This window comes from Empidonax traillii, unplaced genomic scaffold (genome assembly GCF_003031625.1).
Source record: "Empidonax traillii isolate 1590-97213 ecotype Southwest subspecies unplaced genomic scaffold, ASM303162v1 scaffold55:size2822071, whole genome shotgun sequence".
Lineage (NCBI taxonomy): Eukaryota > Metazoa > Chordata > Aves > Passeriformes > Tyrannidae > Empidonax > Empidonax traillii.
Genome location: NW_020955248.1, coordinates 1,438,348 through 1,453,958, shown reverse-complemented (window position 1 = coordinate 1,453,958; position 15,611 = coordinate 1,438,348). Strand labels below are relative to the sequence as shown.

Sequence of the window (15,611 nt, the reverse complement as noted above, 5' to 3'; positions counted from 1 at the left end):
GAGACCAGACCTTCCTACATTTTCTTCCACGACTCCTTTGAGGACTTGGCTTACCATAACAAAGAGAAAATTCATAACCCCTTTCCCCCCACCAACTGGCAGAAAGCTGGCTCTGAGCAGGCCTGGAGAATGACTGTCACTCCAGAATTGCTGGTGTTCAGCAGCAGCAACATGGCAGGAGAAGGGAAGGAGGAGGAACAGCAAGGGCACAGAGCCTCTTTTATGGCAGGTCCTATCTCCCTTGGTCTTTCACATCTCCTCTCCTTCCTCTGAGGAGGATGGAGGCTCATGAAGTACCTAGGCAGAACGTGCAAGCCTAGGGAGCTTTAACAGAGAGGGGTAGGAAAGGGCAAGGGAAAAGAAGTGAGAGAACTTCTTCCAACAAATTCCACCTGTCTTGGAAGGGGATGGGAGAGAGAGAGAAGCCTCCACTGACAAAGAAAATGAGGGAAAAGTTAGTGAAGAAAGATTTGGAATAGCAGGTGCATCAGGAAAGGGATGGACAGGGAAGCTTTCTAAAGTGAAGTCCTCCCCTCCCACCCAAAAGCAAAAATCAGCCCACAACAGGAACAGAAAGAGGAATAGTTCACAGCTGAGTTTCATGCCCAGTGAGTGTCCATTCCTGCCCTTCCCTTGCCATCAGTACCACCCACTCCTGGGCCATTCCCACCCACCCATACTCCAACATTGTTACCACAGTGCTAGAGCAGGACACTCCTCCCAACTATCTGCAGGCAGAACAATGGTCCCCGCAACGCAGTAGAGACAATTCAGCATGTGTGTGTGTGTCTGTGTGTGTGTCTGTGTGTGTGTCTGTGTGTGTGTCTGTGTGTGAGAGAGTTTTCTGTTGTTGTAAACTTTAAGAAAAGATTTTGTCAGTTTTGTATTTGTCAGGAGTATTTTGCTGTTGGTTTATTTTTCACAGTCAAGTGGCTTATTTTTCTGGTTGTTGGAGGGGGGGTCTTGGTTTGTACTGTTTCCTTGTGAGGAAGAGTCACAGCTTCTGCTGAGCAGAGACTCCTTTCCAGTAATCCAGGATGTCATGCAGATCCTCGTCCTTGGCAAATTGAACTTTCTTCCGCAGGGCATGCCCAGCTGCCATGTAAACCTCCTCCCTGTGATGCTTCTTGTAAGGCCGGAAACGCTCCCAGATCTTGTGAGTGCTCTCTGATGAATACTCAGGGCTGGAGGAGTAGCCTGAGAAGTAGTGTCTGGGGGAGAGCTGGGAGTACGTTGAGTCTCGCTTGGACCGGGAGAGTGGTTTGAGGAATGACACCCGCTGGCTCAGGGTGTCAGCACTTTCCTCATAGTACAGGGCCGGGAAGGAGTGACGGTGCTCACTACAATGGTAAGAAGGCTTGACCTCCAAGTGGTGGATGGCACTCGGAGACACCAAGGGAAGACGATCCAAAGGGCTGTTAAGTGGGCTGCCCTTCTCAATGTATTTGGAGTCAGACTTGCTGAGTGGTGGGTGGTCAGGCACATCCAAGCTGAAGACCTTGGCGCTCTTGATGGAACCACTAGAGGAGACACTGCAGGTCTTTCTGGCCACAGCAGCATCAGCACTGAGCTGGCGCTGCAAAGGGTGGTGGGAGCTTTCCTTGTAGGGTGGGGAAAGAAAGCTGGGCCGTTCTAGCCCGCTCGAGGAACCAGCTGGGATGGACTGGCACTCAAAGGCCATGTCTGAGTCAACACCAGACCCACCACCCAGGAAGGATGCTGTGTCCAGCTTGAGGGCATCAATACAGTTGTTGATGATCTGGTTGACCTTGTCTACCTCCTTGGCTATAGTAGAGATCTCAGCAGCTGAGCCTTGCCCATTGTCAAGCTCCCTCAGGTCCTCATCCCGCTGGGCTCTCTCTAGCCCATCTCCACCACCAGTCCGCACCTCAATGTAGTTACCTTTAGTGGTGACTTTAGGAGTCTCCATCCCAGCTTCTATTGACTTTGATGGGGGCAACTTCTCCCCAATCATGGAAGGGATGGAAGACATCCGTGAGACAGGGATAACAGGTGGCTCACCCAGCTTCTGGGAAGGATGTACCATGGTACTGGTATCAATATCTGATCCATAACGCATTTCCAGAATGGTCTTTTTGACATTGAGGGACTTCTGTTTCTCCTCCTGCATCCTCCGCTTTCGTAGGCAGTAGTACACCACCCCCAGAACAATGACCATCCCAAAGAGGCAACCCAAGGTGGTCATGATATAGTGTGTGGTGGTGGAAGTACTGGAAATAGGGTCCTCCCTGCCTTTGCTCCGGGTTGCAAAGGTCAGGCAAGTATGGTTGTAACGCCTGTTATTGCGGATAGAGGCCACACAGAACGTATAATCGGTGTGGGCCTTCAGCTTGTTGACAGTGACATATTCCTTCTTGCTCTTCAGTGTCGCTATGTCAGAAACGTAGCTGTTGTTGTATTGGACCAGCACATACATCTTACTGTAGGGCATGGGGATGGTTACCATCAGAATGGCTGAAGTGATGGTGACGTCATGTAGCTTGATGCTGGGACTGAATGAGGAGTCAGTGGTGGAGGAGGCTGGAGGTTTGACTGAGAGGAAGTCCCCAGGGCTGATGGCTGAGCCCTCATCCAGGTCTCGCTGGGAATCAGGGGTATAAGGAGTGGGGTTGACCCTGGAGAGGGAGGGAATGGTGCCACCTCTGCACATGGACTGGAAGATGGTGATGGCATTGCGGTTGTGGTGAGGACGGGGTACCAGAAGTGGATAGCCAGCAAACTCCCGTGGAGTCTCACACTGGAGGCGGTCATAGTTCTTGGTGACGTTGTTGAAGAGAGCCAACCAGTTAAGAAAGCTGTAGAGGCTACAGTCACAGTTGAAGGGGTTGCCAGCCAGCTCACACACCATCAGATTGCTCAGGCTGGTGAAAGTGTTCCCCTCCAGACGGCTGAGACGGTTAGATGACAGGTCAATGCTAATCAAGCTAGGGCATTCATTGAAGGCAGTAGGGGTGACCAGCTCAATTAGGTTGTGCTGCACAAAGAGGAACTGGAGACGGGCCATGCCCCGCAACATGCCCTCTGTCAGGTTGGTGAGCTTGTTGTAGCCCAGCTGTAAGACCTGGAGGTTTGACTGGCCCATGAAAGCCCCATCCTCAATGTAAGAGATCTCATTCTTGGTCAGGTTCAAATCAGTCAGGTTGCCGAAGCGGTTGAGGGAGGAGTACAGCACCACTTTGAGCTTATTCTCGTTCAGACGCAAGTCGTGCACTGTGCTGTTGATATGCTGGGGGATTGTCTCATATGGAGGCTGGTTCTGGCTGCAGATGGCCAGCCACACATAACCTTTGTCCCCCTCAATCAGCCAGCAGTCACCACGCACAGTGCCAGGGGAAAACAAGCACAGCAGGGCAGCTGCCCACAACCCCAGGCACAGCATGGTCTGCAGTGGTGACCTCATCAGGACAGGGGAAAAAAATCCCCAACAAATAACTCAAGACCACAGCAAAAGGAAACTCAGGGGAAGTAGCTGGGGTTTAGCAATGGAAAGGTATGAGCACCCCAGTCCTATCGGGTGTCATCACCATTATTTCTTCTTGTCCTCTCGGTCAAGCCAGGAGCACGGAGGAGGGACAACACATGCAATCTTCTTGCAGAGTACCCAAAAGCTATGACCATGGATGTTTGGTCTGGAAGGGAACTACTTTGTGCTTCTTTTCTAAACAAAAATTCAGGACGAGGATAATAAATCTTCTTTGATGCTCATGAGCGACTCACCTTTTCCACTTTCGTCCCTCCCACCCACCCCCCACCCACACTGAACCCACCCCAAAACAAACACAAGTCCTCCCCCTGCTCTAGTCTTCCCCCACCCCTTCACAGTGTGATCTGGATGAACAAGGCAGGGCTGCCTCCTCTGTCGCTCACACTCCTTCAGTTTCTGTTCCCTCTCTTCCTTCTTTACCGGGTTCCCTTTGAGCAGCTTCAGAGCTTCAGATCAAATATGTTGAAAACAAAAATAAAGAGAGGGAAAGAGCAAGTGCGCACGAGAGAGATCCATCTGTCACTGGAATCTGGAAAAGAAAACACAGAGGAGACGAGGAGATATCAGTTGTAAGGGTCTTTGAGATAACAGTATAGACAGCAGTGTTTCATGAGAAAAGGGATATGAGGAAGAGATGGCATTATGGGGAGTGCAAGCAGGAGAGGAGTGGTAGTGCCTGCCATGCTGATAAGCCTTTGAGTAGGGAACCCTCACGATGTATAATCTCGTATCAGGGGTATGCAGAAGGGTATCTGGGCTTCCTTAAGTAGTGTGATCACAGCCAGAGACCTGGGAGAAGGCAGTGGTGTGGGAGTAGAAGAGGAAGGGAAGGGAGAGTGGGAAATATAAAACTGTTATTGCGGGGGCTCAAAACTCCTAGTGTAAACAAAGGCAAGCCCTAAGCACAGCCAAAGCCATGAATTTTCAGCTGCCTGAAAATGTTTTACACAGAATGCGTGAAGCAGGGAAAATGAAGACAAGCTTCCCCCCATTCCCAAAAAAAAAATCCCAACTTTTTTCTTTCTTCCTTCCTTTCTTGATGCAAGAGGGATAAATAATTCAAGCCACATGTAACCACTTCTGCTCTAAAAATTGTTCCTGCCTCTTGGTGCATGGACAATGCTGTTGAGTCTGTCTTGAGCATGCTGGGGAGGTGGGGAGCAGGGTGCAGGCAGTGTGTCAAATAGCAGCCTCCAGTCTCTCACCCAATAGTGCCGGCAGTCCTGAGCTGAAAGCACATCACCCACCTAACCCCCACCACAGAGAGGTGCACAGTTTACACCTTCATACTTTACTACCTCTCCTTGGGGGCTATGATCACTGTCCCTTTGTGAGAAAACACACCTTGCAGGCAAACCACGACAAATGTATTTCTAGTCTCTGGGCAAGCTCCTGGTTCTGACTGGGAAGGGATGCCTGGACCACCTTTCTCTCCAGCTACAGCTTCAGCCCTTCTCCTGCTGCGCTGAAACAGGAGATTGTCAGGGGTGTCCTCAGGCAGTGCAAAGGAAATAACTTCATACAGCAGATAAAACAGGTGGGCACTGTGCTATTTTTTTTCTTTTTAATTTTGAGGAGAAAGAAAACAATTAAAAAAAAAAAAAGCGAAAAATATTCTTGGCTAATGAAAAATAAAGATCTCCTCTTGCCCTTTTTATTTTGGGGGGAGGCTGCTCACTAAAGATATCGCCAAAGCTTTTGCTGCAAAAGCTGAACCAGTTTCTAGCGCAGAGACACAAAGGGCAGAAATAAAATGAAGGAAGATAAATGAAGGAGGAGGGAACCCTTGAGGAACAAGGCTTACGTCCGTGGAGAAATCTGAGCTGATTTGGGTCTGTGGAATTACCAGGCCAGCTGGATTAAGGGATCAGAGATAGTGTCACAGAGAAACACTTAAATATTCAATAATCCAAAAAGTAAAGCCAAGATGGAGAAGGGGAGGGGGAGAAGAGCTAGACCAATGGAAAAGACAGAGAGAAAGCCTCCATTCCCCACAGCTGAGGCCACCAAACTCATGTCACCTATGGTTATTCCATGAGGGCCTCCAGCTGCTGCCTCAGCTTTGCCACAGCCTGCACTGAAGCAGAAGGCAGAGGTTTCTGCAGTCTGTTGCTTTGTTTCTCAGCCTTGCAATCCAGTGAGAAATAATTTTCTGACACTGTTTCCCCAGATGCATCAAATAGGAGGCACATCTGGCTCTCCAAAGGTTGGGACCCACAGGCCTCTGATATTCCTCAGCACCAGTCCCCTCCCTTGTCCCACCGTTTCCAGAAGTGACTCCATGCAGATACGATCACCCCACCATCTCTGTCCCTTTACCTTCCTCTCTACTGCTCGTTCACTTTGCCTGATCTCTTCCACTGAACAAAGGAGTGGCAGATACCATCATGCTTTTTTATACTGGTGCCCAAAGTATGTCCACTCTTGGGAGAGGCCAGGGGCAGCCCCTGACCTAGCAGTAGAAAGTTTAGCCCAAATTTTAGCCAGCATCCTTCTCTGAGCATTATGCTTTGACCTGCCTGTCTCACCTCACCAAATAATCTGCACAATATCCAACTCTATACAGGAGCATCCCAGCCCCCTTACATTGACCTCTTCTTGTAAGTCAGGCTGCTCCAAATGGTGTACTGAAGTCACCATTGCCCGCTGCAGCTTGTTCATGGTGCACAGAGAGAAACTTTGAGGCCAGGACTGTGTTTCTCTGCAGCAGCTCCAGCAATTGCTGAGAGCCACCCCATCCCTCCCAAAGAGCTGCACTCAGAAAGGACAGAGAGAGTTTGGAAGGACAGATGCCCTACTAGCCTACAAAGGGAAGAGGCGGATGGGTTAGGGGGTGGAGGGATATGAAGGTGGTGTTTATCCTTGCTATGTGTCAAAAACAATGGGACCATGCAGAGAGACCTATGTCCTGTCTACTTCCCACCTTGGCTGTGCAGCCTTGCCTCAACCACAGGCCAAAGGAAGGATCAAGCCATTCCACAGGCCAAAATCCTTGGTCCCCTTGGGTCCCCAAGTTAGGGGAGTTTCTGCGAGAAACACATAGACCCTGAAATTCTTCCCCCAAGAGCTTCTGTCTCCCAGCTGTCATGCTGGTTTCAAGAGCCCTGAGGCCAGCCCAATGTGTGGCTTACTCCACCCCTGCCCATGGCCCAGGACCCCATTTCAGCTCAGGCCAATGCCAGCTCCCCCACAGCCACGCCCTGCCCTTTAGGGAGCAGCTGGTCCCTGGCCCTGGCATTTTATAGTCAAAGGGAAGCCAGGAGTGGGGGGCAGCACCATGCCCTTCCTCAACTGTCTACAGCCAAATGAACGTAAATCATATAGTATTGGAGTCCAACAGCACAAGGAAGCAACACTCTGTCCTTTTTGCTGGCTGGAAAGGTGCTGACAGTGGAGCTGGCTGTTTCCCTCCTTTGCCTCTCAGGCAACAGAGCAAAAACGTGCAGGGATGGAGGGTGGGCAGGGAAAGTAAGGATTAACAACTCCCTCAAAGGACAGCAAAGGAAGGGAATGCAAGAACTGTGGAGAACTTACAGGTAAGAAGAACAGTTGGGACATGTTTTACAGGGAAGGTACAAGGTCACCAATTCTGTGTGCTGGGCTTACCCAGATGTAGGGTTTCAACATGCCTCAGTGTCACCCAAGATGGCTCTTACAATGAACCCTTGGCTCCTGGCCATCCTTTTGTACGTGAGAGCATCAAGGAGCAGTCGTGACACTGCACCCACAAATGGCTGTACCCTCCTTGGCTGGTACAAAGTCAGCCCCTCAGCTCCAAGCTCCCCACAGTTTGATTCTCCCCTCTTGTTTATTGTCTACTAATGGCTGCAACAGTGTTTCTTTGCACCACTTTATTTGGAGAAAAACAGAAGGCCACAGAGAACAGTTCCACTGTTCAGAGGAAAGAGAAGGGAAGGTGAAACGGAGGAAGAAGAGCCCAAAATCTGAGTCAGAAGCTGGGTGTCCTGGTGGCCACAGACATCCCTTTGACTCGGAGATCAAGATGGCACAAGGGGTTACACGGGATTACAGTCACTAGTTAGATGGCCAGGTTGAGGGCAGCTTAAAATACAGCCAGTGGAAGTATGGACAGGCAGGATAGGAAGGATAGAAGCAATCTGGGGGTCAAGGATGTGGAAGGGCCAAAACTAAGAGAGAATACAAAGAAACCAGAAAAACCACATACAGCAGAAATTTGGGCCTGAAATTCTGACCCTGTCAACCTTGTCCTCATGGGGCTCTATGCACTGGAAAAGCCTGCACTTAAATTCTACCATTGCTTAAACGGTGCTAAGAGCCTCCCATTACAAATGCATGCATTAAAAACCTGCCAAACACTCTTGACTCCTCTGGGGACACCCCGAAACCAGGCCAAAGCTCCCGCTGCTTTCTTAAGCTTCATGCTGCAGCTGAGCATCATCCCTTTTCCTAACTCAGTGTGCTGCCTGCTCCTGGCAGGCCTCAGGACACAAATATCCTCTCGAAGGGGCTCTGCCTCCCCTTCTTGGCTTTAAGATCCTTCTAGTAGTCCTCTAACTACTTTCTGGAAGAGTGGTCTTTCCCACGAGTGCTTGATGCTGGCAATTGGTGCTTTACTTGAGGGGATTCTCTGTACCTGCTGGGTAGTTTCTGTAATACACAGTGGTCTGAGCATCACTGTAGGCACTTCAAATCACCACCCAGAGATTCTCCTTGCTTTTGCACCTGGCTATAGTGGAAGTACAGTGCCATGGGAGAAGCTTGCAGCACTGCTGTGACACTTACACAACAGCAGCCCCTTCCCTCTCAGCCCTGCTGCTTCCTGTTTATTGCAAGAGTTACCATCAAGTCACGCAGTAAAGAACCCGTGACTGTGCCCAGAGGTGCTCCAGAAGCCCTGAGAAGTCTGAGACCAAGAGAAGAGGGAGCAGAAAGCAAAGTGACCTGTGGTTTTGTGGCACGGAAGACATTTGTGAGAGAGAAAGAGGGACAGAGAATACCTTCCCCTGCAGATTCTCTGACGTTAACCAAGGGTTGAGCTCTCACAGTACTCTTTCCTTTGATGGGTCTCGGTGAAGGCTACTCTTTCATGTTCTCTATTCTCTAATCTATTCCCCCATTTCATGGAACACATAAGATATCAACATCTCTGAGTTCCATCCCAATGTCACGTTAGTTTACAATTCGCCCTGTAGCTTCAAAAATCCAGGTCACAGGAGCTGTAGAGCCACCCTAGAAAGTCATGAAACAAAAGGGTTTTTTTCACTAACATGTCGCTAACCAGACGAAGCCTTCATCCCTTACAGGGGTTGAACTGATTTCAGTGAGTCCTGCTGAAGGATGTCCACTCAACATTAGAGGCTCTGTGAATTTTGGCAGAGTGCTGCTGCAAGAGAAATCTCATAGCTCAACTCTGGTCAGGTTCATTTCACCATATACAAACCCATAATACCTGTTCGAAGAAAAATCATCCCTCTGAAAACTGGGGTTTCCCTACCATGAGTCAGGAGGAAGATTGCAGCTCCCAAACTCCAACTGTCCCTGACATGAGGAAGCCCAAAGCACCAGGATCCCAGTAGGACACTGCGGTGAGGAAGCACAAAAAAACAAACAAGGTCTGAGCTGCTTCTCACAGGACACCACTGCAAGCTCAAATTTCATCCAGAAATGGTGAAGAAGGGGAAGAGGACTGAAATATAGGCTGTAGCACTCCCTCAAGGACATGCTGCTCTGCAGTCCTACCCTTTGGCCAATTTGGGGCAAGGGAAGAATTCAGATGCCATGCACATGCACCCAGGCTCAATCAAAAGCACAGCCATTAACTCCAAACCTTTTCTGGGCCAAACAGCTTAAAGACTAACCATGAAAAAAAACCAACACAACGCTGTATATAAAACCCCTGCTCTCCCATCGCGCCTCCCCAACAGCGATTAGATGCCTAATTTGTTAGGCAGCAAGAGAGAGAGAATGGAAAGGCTCAGGGGAGAAAAATGAAGCAGCTCAGAAGCATGAAAGAAAAGAGAGAGCTTTAGAAGCATAAATCTTATTTTAGAGTGATAAATACTGGCAGAAAGGTCTTTCATATGCCAGTGGTTCCCTTGCAGGCCAGAAAGCCACTTTTGTTTTCCAAAGTGAAATGGTTACCTTTTATATTAATATGATTATTGAAGATTAAGGGGGATTTGCATCAAGCCAGCTCCACCCAGACAGCCTGCAGCAGCAGTCCACAGAAGCATGTACATGGGGGTAGGCTTGGGGAACAGCGTTCTCCAGGCAGAAGAGAATGTTAAGATATTACAGTGCCATAAGAAAAAATATTATCAGCAATAAGGTTGCCTTCATCTCTTTCCCTCCAGAGGGGAAAGGTGGGCCTGGGAAACATCACCCCACCCCTTGCTGTCATCCCACGAGCTCAGACATGAGGCAGTAGAAAGGTTTAGAAATAATTCCCGTTGGCCATGGGGAAGAAGCATGGGCTCTGCGTGGCCGTCTGCAGGGACCGGTCATAGGGAGGGCAACAGCAAGGCTGGCTCTGCCCTGTGCACGTGCAGGGCTGTGCAGGGGTGTGAGTCACTGCAGAGAAAGAGGTGGCAGTGTCGGCTCCAGGAGTGCGAGGTGGAGGGGGTGTACATGTGGAGGAGTCGCTATGGATGGTGGGGTGGATGCGTGGGCTGGGAGCATATGTGGGTTAATCACTCTGTGAAGCAAAGAATCAGTGCCGGCTCCTGGGGAGGGAGGAATTGCCATGGAGAACCAGGCAAAGTGCTGTTTGTGAGTGTATGTGTGTGTGCATGTGTGTTTGCATGAAGCAGTCACTGGGAGAAAGGGGTGGGAGTGTTTGGCTGTGTGACAGGCGTCGTAGGGGATGGAGTGGGAGCACGGGCTGCGTGTGGGGGTGCATGGATCATGGGAGACAACCATGGTTGTGCGAGTGTGCGCATGGGAGAAGAGCTGTAGGAAAAGAGGTGGGAGCACTCCTTCTGTATGTGTCCCCTGATGTGAATCACTGTAGGGAGTAGGGTGTGAGGGCAGGCACGTGGGAAGGAGCTGCTCTAGGGGACAAGGAACGACCCCTGCTCTCTGTGAGCTGTTGTGGGGTAAAGGGAAAGGAGTGGCAGGTCTGGGTGAATGTGTGTGTGAACTGCTGCAGGTAACAGGCCTGGAGTGGAGGCTCTGGGTGCATGGGAGGGAGCTGTTGGAAGGAACAGGGTGGGTGTACTGTGTCTATTCTATGCTCCCATGCAGCATATTTGGCATGAGACCAGGAAAAATTCCTGGCCTATATGTGATGTCACTGTGAAGACCCCCATCCCCTCAGTGTCATTGTGATACCTCTGCTGTCTTGTGCTAGCCTTGCTACTCTATTTACTGCAACAACTGGTTTTCACCAGTCTGGCTATGAACAGCAGGACCACAAGCTATTTGAGTGATGCCCTGACTCAAACCAAGCACACCTCCAGTATTTCTGGAAGCTGCATACATCCTCAGCAACCCAGTGGTGCCAGTTTGGAGTGCCCTCAAACATGCTACCCTGCAGGTAGGGCAGGAAAGGGCATGGATCCTTGTGTAATAGCTCACTGCTGTCTCTTACTGGAAGGACTCAGAGCCTAAGGAATTACATAGGTCCTGGAGTAGTAATCACTTCACGAGGTGACTGGCAGCCATTTGTCCTGTGTAGGATACCTCCAGGCCTGCAAACTCGTGCGGAGCATAAACACTGGCATTCAAGCATCCTTCCAGTCAACCTTGCCCTGGGCGCCATCTGAGAGAGGTTCCCTCACTGGCAGCGAGACCTCTCTCCAAGTAGGACAAGCAGCCACTCCAGCATGAAAATTCTGGAGGTTAAGCCACCACTCCTGTGAGAGGAAGGGACTGCCCTTCCTCTGTGTGACTGTGACCTTCCCGGACATGGTGTCTCTGACAGTCATGTGTTGCTATCTGAAGTCATTAATCTGCAAGATGTAAAAGGACAGGGCAGCCCCTGTGATCAGGATTTCTGCAAATCAACCAGAAGCAGAGGCTGTTACAGTGGGTGGTTCAAATACAACAGTCCCAATCTAGTGTAGGGTAGAAGCAGAGGAAAGGTGTGGGGAAGATGTTTCAGGTGACCCAAGAGTGAAATGCTGTGGCAGCACAGGCTAATGGGGACACTTCAGCCCCTCAGAGCTCTTCCTCTGGTCGATGCATGCCTGGAGTCAGCAACAGGAGTAGCCCCAGGCTGGGCAGGGTACTATGTTTCTACATGAGTATTTCTACCTTCCTTCCATCCTCCACCCGCAAGGCAATGGCACAGCTCAGCCTTGCTGGGAAGGGACCCTCCTCCCGGCCAGCTCACCCACCTACATTTCAAGCTAACATCTGACATGCATTTTGACACAGCCCTGCCTCCCCTCTCTTTTCCCCACTACCTTGCCTTGTTTAGAGCCTGTTTTTTTCTTCCATTGCCAAAACACAATGACTGTTATAATTAACAGATTATCTCAGTGCGACAGCTGCAGTCCTTTGAAAATTAGGTTGAATAACAGGATCCTGCCGTATGGTAATTTCTTTTCATCTCTCAAATATTTTCTCTCTCTCGTTCTCGTTTCTACCTCATTTCTATTTTTCTTTCTTTCCTTTCTCTCCCCCCCCCTCCTACCTTTCACCAGCTCCCTGACTGCATGAGTTGGTATCGTTGGGGTAAGACAGGCTGAAGGGCTCTCTCTACCTTCATCAGCTGTTTTCATTCCTCTTCTTTTATTATCACACCTCACAGAGAGGCAATGTTTGCAAGTAGGTTCATAAACATGTCAGGAAAATACGGGGTTGTCAGAGGCTATGGTCAGGGATCCTTTCTGAAGCCCCACTGGCTCAAAAAAGGAGCCTGGGGAATTGCATGGGAAGGGGAGAAACTGATGCAGTAGCCTGAACCACTGCCTGCAACTTTCCCACAGGGAGCTGAGTGCAACGGTGCAGCTGAGTGGTTTGTACTGAGCTAGCCAGGGTGCTCTACCCACCCACCTACCCGTCCGCCTTCTTGCTGACTCAGTACCTGCCCCTGACTCACCACTTGCTCACTGAATGGGGACTGGCAGTACTTACACGGCATCCTTGCCTCTCACGAAGGCAATAGCTCTGCCACTTACCACCCCCTTCCTCCATTATCCACCTACCTCTGTCTCTCTACCGACTCAGTCAAACCTAGCCAGCCAGAAAAGCAGCTTGCTGGAAATTTGGGGGTTCAAAACCAAAATAAGAACTGCTCCCAGCTGGACCCAAACTAAAGGCTCTGAGAATCTCCTTCTCCAGAACTGTAGATCCCATGGCGCCAGATGTAAACCAGACTGATCCATTCACAGAAGTGGTTGGACTCCTCAGCCTCTGCTTGGGCAGATATGCTAGCACATAGAGTTTCAGGCTGTGAGGATGACCAGCCAGACATGTGGGATGGGTCTGTTGGATCAGGTGTCCTGGATTAGGCAACTGAAAAAAACAAAAGTTTCAAGTTCAACATGTTCTGGACTCAAGAAGTCTGCAAAGTTGTCGTCGGCTGCACCAGGAGCATTAGTTAATTATTTTCAATGCCTGTCTTGAAATCAGCAAAATGCCTTGATCCTGACTGCTCATTTCAACCATGTCTGTAACCTATACAACCTTGTCTGTTACACTTAGACATTGTATTTTCCTTTTGAGAAACAGGGCAGAGTTCCTTCGCATCACTCATCCATCGCAGCCTAACCCACCTCTGCAGAAGCTAGCTCCAACTGGGTCCTGGGCCTCCTCCTACCTCCTCAGCACAGCCATTTCCTCTCCTCCCATGGAGTTCCACCTCATTTATTTCTCTAATCCTGACTCAGTAGAACAGACACTCTCTGTCACCATTACTGTGCCAAAAGCCAAGTAGTTTTTTAACAAACGCTCATCCGTTCCACTGTATTTCAGCAGTCTCCAGTACTGTTCCTCCTCATTGTCCATGATCTCTCTCTTTTCATCCTTCGCCATCCTCACCCCGCACTCTCTGTCTGCTTTCACTTCAGGCCCTGTGTTGGCTCTTGGCACTTAAGCACATCTCCTCATTCATTCACTGTCACTTACCCAAATGTTACCTTCATTTATTAATTCTCCTTTTTTCTAGTAGCATCCCTCTACTGAGCGCTTTGTGCAGTCCTACTTACGTATCCAATAATAGTATTTTCCCAATGAGTGAGTCATGTACCCCTTTGCTGACATTTAGAATTCTCCTTGTTCTTTGAAACACGTTTATTCATCCCCCCTCTCTACAATTATATATGTCTACTCATGGTGTTGCATTTCCTACAGCAGCTGTGCAGCAAATAGATGATCTGTGCAAATAACCCAACAAAACAACTGTTCCTGCTGGTACCTTGACATCCTCCATTTTAATTATGTAAGCCAAAGCTCATTCTAACTATGATGTAATCAAAAATAGGGGAGAGTTTAATTTAAAAGACACCCCACCCTTTCCTTTGTTCTTGCTCAGTCCAGGTTTCCATCTTTTATCCCCACCTGTTCTCTGCTGTGACTCTTTCGCAATAGCAGAGTACATGGAGGTTGAATTTCCTACTGGGCCTCTGGTTTCATAGGTGCTGCAAATATGTTCAGTGAGAAAAAAACTTTGCTCCAGACTGTTTCCAAGCTGAAAAGACCAAAAAATGAGGAGCATCACTCAGCTCATAGGGGCACATAAATGTCTTAACCACTAATTCAGGTAACATGCACTTCATGGCCAGGGAATGATGCCACATCCCCCTAAATCTCTCTCCAGGTAGCCTCAGCAAGAAATTCATCTGGCAGCTCTTCTTTGTTCCTCACCATGGCCCTATTCCTTCCCCCACACTGTTCCTTGCTTCTCTTCCAGTCCTTAGTCACCCTTGCATATGCCATATTTTATTTATTCCTTACTACTCCTCTTAATCTGCATAGGCCAAACCCTGAGTTTCGGAGTCACCCTGACTCATTTCCTACCCAGGAAAAGCAACGATTTATATCAGTGGGAAAGCCTGTGATGTCAATCTGGACGGACTGATACTGCATGGGGACTCCCGCATGATTATTTCTTGTTCTCACTCATTCAGGTCTCCATTTAGCAACATACTTAAGCATGCACCCAACTGTAAACCCATGCAAGTCCCATTCAGCTTCTCAATTGCTTTCTTCTGCAACATCTGTGTTGATGGTTCCCACATCTTCCAAACATAACAGATTCTCCCTCTGTGCTTCCTCTTCCTAACTTCTCTGTTACCCACTCACCAACATCCTTTCCCTTGCTTTGAGTAATCCAGACTTTTCCTTTTTTTCCCTTTGCTTGTTTGGATTTTCTTATTTTCACTGTGCCCGGGGACTCCAACTTGTAATTTCACCTCCCATTTCGTGAGGTTGCTATGTTGAATAAAACACTAACTTCCCCCTCTTTTCTCCAGTATTCTGAAATACCGAATTGGGCCACTGAGGAGAAAAGCTATTGGCCAGGACTGCTGTCTCTGATACTGAAACAGAGCTGGCAGTAATATTTACAGGCGACTTTGAAAGCTCCAAGGATGGCTTGTGGCCAAAAATGATGATATCCACCCCCTCTCTTTTTTAATGATGTCTTCCTATGACTCAGTCTGGTCCATAAGTCAAAATGAGATTTTTTTTTTTTAACCATCCTCCCTTTAAGCAATGAGAACAAGAGCCTAAGAACAGAACGCTGTAGCATCATGAACAGGACGAGTTACGTCACAAGTAATGCAACTTGGGGTGTCCTTGGTGCCTTTAAAAGAAGCAGAACAAAAGGCATATGTCCTCTTTCCGGAGAAATGAGTTTTGGCAGAGCTAAACTGGCAACTGCCTGAGTTTTCTAAACTTAGTTTTATCTGTAAGCAAAGCAAGAAACACGCGGGAAGCAGAGACACCGTGACCTTAGGGGCTCATGACTTCCCAGGCTCAGCAAGGAGCTACCGTGCCCTTTATTATACACCATTGTAAGGAGGCAGAGCCTTGAATAAAGGGGACGATGTAGGGGGAACTGTGACAGCTATTTCAAAGTGGGGCTGTGGCGTACCAACGCAGCCTGCCCACACACTCGTACCTCTGCCTCCAGCTATACGGTCTGCAGCAACAAACAGTCATTCGAACGGTTGATAAA

At 49.0% G+C, this 15,611-nt stretch overlaps 1 protein-coding gene and 1 long non-coding RNA gene across 2 annotated transcripts in view; both read right to left on the bottom strand.

Annotated features, from left to right (window-relative positions):
• Window positions 1-802: 802 nt before the first annotated feature.
• ELFN2 (extracellular leucine rich repeat and fibronectin type III domain containing 2) lies at window positions 803-3,744 on the bottom strand. Its single transcript, XM_027879482.1, has one exon. It carries the CDS (start codon window positions 3,419-3,421, stop codon window positions 995-997), a length of 2,427 nt encoding a protein of 808 aa, XP_027735283.1. The 5' UTR covers window positions 3,422-3,744; the 3' UTR covers window positions 803-994.
• A 50-nt stretch (window positions 3,745-3,794) lies between these two features.
• Window positions 3,795-15,611, bottom strand: part of LOC114055410 — a 50,036-nt gene continuing 38,219 nt past the window's right edge. Inside the window, exon 3 of the long non-coding RNA XR_003570714.1 lies at window positions 3,795-4,034. This is a non-coding gene — a long non-coding RNA (uncharacterized LOC114055410). The remainder of the gene's footprint in view (window positions 4,035-15,611) is intronic.

What these genes read in the sequence shown, in the direction of transcription:
- ELFN2 (XM_027879482.1), bottom strand. Translation starts at nt 3,421, where the DNA reads ATGAGGTCACCACTGCAGACCATGCTGTGCCTGGGGTTGTGGGCAGCT.